The sequence below is a fragment of the Monopterus albus genome, unplaced genomic scaffold, assembly GCF_001952655.1.
Source record: "Monopterus albus unplaced genomic scaffold, M_albus_1.0 scaffold194.1, whole genome shotgun sequence".
NCBI lineage: Eukaryota > Metazoa > Chordata > Actinopteri > Synbranchiformes > Synbranchidae > Monopterus > Monopterus albus.
Window position 1 is genome coordinate 1,266,180 of NW_018128074.1, and position 3,873 is coordinate 1,270,052.

The 3,873-nt window shown below is 40.3% G+C and overlaps 1 protein-coding gene across 1 annotated transcript; it reads right to left on the reverse strand.

Annotated features, from left to right (window-relative positions):
• Positions 1-722: 722 nt before the first annotated feature.
• On the reverse strand, positions 723-3,236 carry LOC109970314 (pancreatic progenitor cell differentiation and proliferation factor B-like). The gene is made up of 5 exons (XM_020617796.1): positions 3,093-3,236; positions 1,658-1,745; positions 1,391-1,468; positions 1,219-1,312; positions 723-1,124 (listed from the first exon to the last, which is right to left on the reverse strand). The coding sequence occupies exons 2-5, from the start codon at positions 1,710-1,712 to the stop codon at positions 992-994; spliced, it is 360 nt and encodes a 119-aa protein (XP_020473452.1). The 5' UTR covers positions 1,713-1,745; positions 3,093-3,236; the 3' UTR covers positions 723-991.
• Between the last annotated feature and the right edge of the window lie 637 nt (positions 3,237-3,873).

A 3,873-nucleotide genomic window follows, 5' to 3' on the forward strand; every position in this document is an offset into this window, starting at 1 on the left:
AGCTAAACAGATTAGGTCTGTTAGGTAGGCTGCATATTCCATCACTGCTTTTCAGATGAAGAGAGGTAACAGTGTGTTCCTGGAGACTGAGGATCACGAAAACCACATTGTTTACGCAATGATAATAAGACCAGTGGTGGAAAAAGTACTCAGATCCTTAAGTAAAAGTAACAATACAACAGTGTAAAAATACTATTTATAAGTAAAAGACCAGTATTCAAAATGTTACTTAAGCAAAAGCACAAAAGTACTAAAAGTAAAAGTACTAATTATGCAGAATGGCACACTTCACATTATTGTATTATAATTACTGATGCATTATTGTACATGACAGCTGGTGAACGGGAGCTAGTTTTAACCATCATATATGCATTTAATCTGAATTACTGCTGTGTAGCTTGTGAATTTTCCACCATAAACAAATGATGTCTTATAAATATACTGTATTTTTTTTAATCTGGTTATTTTTCTTGTTATGAAGAGCAAGTAGTAACTAAAGTTATAAAATAAATGTAGTGGAGTAAAAAGTACATTTGCCTCTAAAATGTAGTGATATGAAAGTATGAATTGACAGAAAAAGAAAATACTCAAGTAAAGAATGTCAAAATGGTACTTAAGTGCAGTACTTGAGTAAATGTATTTAGTTACTTTCCACCACTGGATAGGACTATGTTCCTTTTGGTCACTTGTCATCTAAAGATAATACTAGCTATATAGAAACAGTTAAACACAGTGGGAGTACTGACCCCAAGTATTTATTATTATTAACAGTGTCAAGTCACAAGAACAGTAAAATGAAGAACTTCTTACACATTTTTTTTTTTTTACATTTGGTCATAATAAAAACATACTATACATATGCAAATAGAAAAAGCACACGCTATTTACTAAAGGTAAAAAAACAGCCTCATCATCACCGATGTCATCTCCAGGTCTGGACTATGTGATGGCAAGCTGAGGCTGAGGGAAGGTGGGGTGCTGGCAGGGGAGGCTAGGAGGAAGCTGGTGGAGGGGTCAACAATTCAGACTTCCTACTTTCAATGCCTTCACTGAGTTCTTTGTTCAAAGCCATTTCCCTGGCGATGCAGGTCACCTGTTCGTTGGCCACTGTGTAGGTTCTGTTCCTGCAACATAGAAGGGATGTTGTGTCATCCAACAGGGTAAAAGCATCAAGAGAAAAGCTCCTGACTAACTCTGCTCATATATTACGGCACTCACTTTTGATTTTCAGATCCGTTCTGCATGCCAGGCTGGTTCTGTTTTGCAAAGAAAAATGAAGTCCACCAGTGGCCAGAATCTTGCCTTGGAAGTCCTGCAACAAACAAAGTAAAATTTAAAAGGACTCATCATAGTGTCTTGTCACACTTTCAAAATAAAACATTTTTCATACCTGGATGGTGTGGGATGACCTCTCCAATGTGCTCAGCACTGCCACAAGAGCTGTTGCTGGAGGCTGACCCAAGCCGCCCTGCAACAAACATATGGTACATTTCCTTTAAATGAACAAAGAACATCTTATCAAAGACAGGACAGGCTTCCACAGTGGAAAGAATTTTCAGTGTCCGATGCAAAATGAAAGCCAAAGATGTCTTCTGGCATTTTTGCCATTCACTGAAATGAATACGATATAAATGCACATAGACCACATCTGACTCACTTCTGTAGTAATCATGGGTGGCGATGAGAGAGCCACTTGCTGGAATTGCTGCCATTTTCTCCGACCTTAGATGGAAAACCGCTAACAGCTGGAAAATATGACACAGATTGGATTTAAAATAGGTGCTACTATGTTTTCACCATCATTTCATATCCTTACACTTTATCATATTGGTATGTATTGTTGAACTATCATTGCATTTTCTTATTATACAAAGCAACATGTGCAAGCACAGTGCTTCAGCCAGAACTCCAGTAAAGATCCTGCAGGCGTTTGCTGCATGCATGCCCTACAGTCCTTTGCTGCAGTGAAAAAGGAAGCAGCTGCTTCTGAGAATCGTGTTTCCCCCGACTCAAATTACCAGAGTGTGAATGAGAGCACGTCCATGTCCAGCTCAACTTGAATAATGTATAGCACGAACTAGCTGCGGGGTCAGACGTGACTGGCCAAAGACTGTATTAGTGTTCCTGTCAGAGGATATATATGTGGTGCTGGTGTTCACTGGCTGTTGAAATTATAGATGGCTCTAATTATAACTTTTTTTTGCATCTGGCATTCATAAAGTTGGGTAAACATTCAGGATTTCTCATCAGTGCAAAAAAATCAAAGTCAAAGTCAAGTCAAAGTCAAAATGTGTTGAATATTGAGAATAAAAACTAATTATGTGTGTATGTCCATCCATCCATTATCTGTACCGCTTGCAAGGGTGCTGGAGCCTATGTGTGTATGTACATTTTGTATTTTATATGCATTTCAGACCCTTAAAAGAATGTGTTAACAGCCTGGAGCTTGAGAACCAGCTGAAGGCTGTGCAGCTTAACACCTGGTGAGCAGCAGATGGCTTTGGGGATTTCACGGTGCAGACAAATAGCTTATACCTCTGAACTTCATAACCTGAATAAAGCTGCAACTGAGGCACAAACACAGATACTTGCTACTGTAGTGCTTATAAATATGTAAGTGAGCTTGTGTGGCAGTGTGAATACAGCGGACGTGTGTCATCGTTATATGATACAAAGCATTCCAGCACCATGCTGCAAAAACTCCATTTCTGTTTTGTGAAGAAGACAGGTGTCTTGAAACAAATGTGACGGAAGTCTCTCCAGGTACTCTGGCTTTGTCCCACAGTCCAAAGACATGCAGCTTAGGTTGACTGGGGACTCGAAATTGCCAGTAGGAGTGAGTGTGTATATGTGTGGTTGTTTGTCTACATGTCAGCCCTGTGATAAACTGGTGACCTGTCCAGAGTGGACCCCGCCTCTCACCCAGTGTCAGCTGGAATTGGCTCCATTACCCCCCCTAGATCCCATTCGATAATAGATGGATGAACTGCTGTAGTAGCTATAACACTTGAAAAGAAAGCTGGCAGAGGCAATTCAATTTATGGTTAAATACAAGAGAGAAGAACTTTTGATGTTATAAAACAGTGACCTACCTTTAGGATAAGGATACTGTGGTTGTAAGGTGCGGACGGCTTTAAGTAGTGTAGATATTAGCTGTTCCAATGGCACATCTGTGGATAAATCCTCTACACAGAGCTCTCTGATCTGCTACTGACACCGTTCAGGGCGCTCACCACCGCCTTTTATAGGGTCACAGCGCGTGCTGTTGTTTCAAGGGGCGGGGCTTTGACAGCTCGAGGGCGGGGACTCTGCGTCACCAGACAATAGGAGGGGAGAGGTTTTAGCATAATACATTCAGAGGCTTTACCAGTTGATGGCCAGACTGCACGTAATCACACTTCAATGTTACTGTAGTTTGCTGAGTCCGCCTTGGAGCTACATTTATTCCTAATGCAGATTTGCAGCCCATATAAATAATATGACCTACATAAAAGAACTCTGCAGCGCTATAAATTTGTTGTGCTCTCAAGTTTGTGAGTAGGGCTGAACGTGTTTTATTTTGTTATAAATCTTTCATTTAAGTGTGAAATTGTACTTTTAGCAACTGCCACGTGTCCGAGATTCTTACAGAGATTCCTTTATATCTGGCTACATTTTGAAATCAAAGAAAGCCTCGTGAAAAGCTATTTAAGTAAACTCTTCAAACCAATCGATGAAATGCTCATTCTGAAAGTTACATTTCCTGCAGTGGACCACAAGTAGCTAACGTTAGCAAGAAGTGGCCAGTTATGGCAGCCTACGTTATATAGTCCACGTTAACTGACTTACGGCGTTTCAAATGGGAAACGGATTCTGTTTTATGTTGGTGTTATC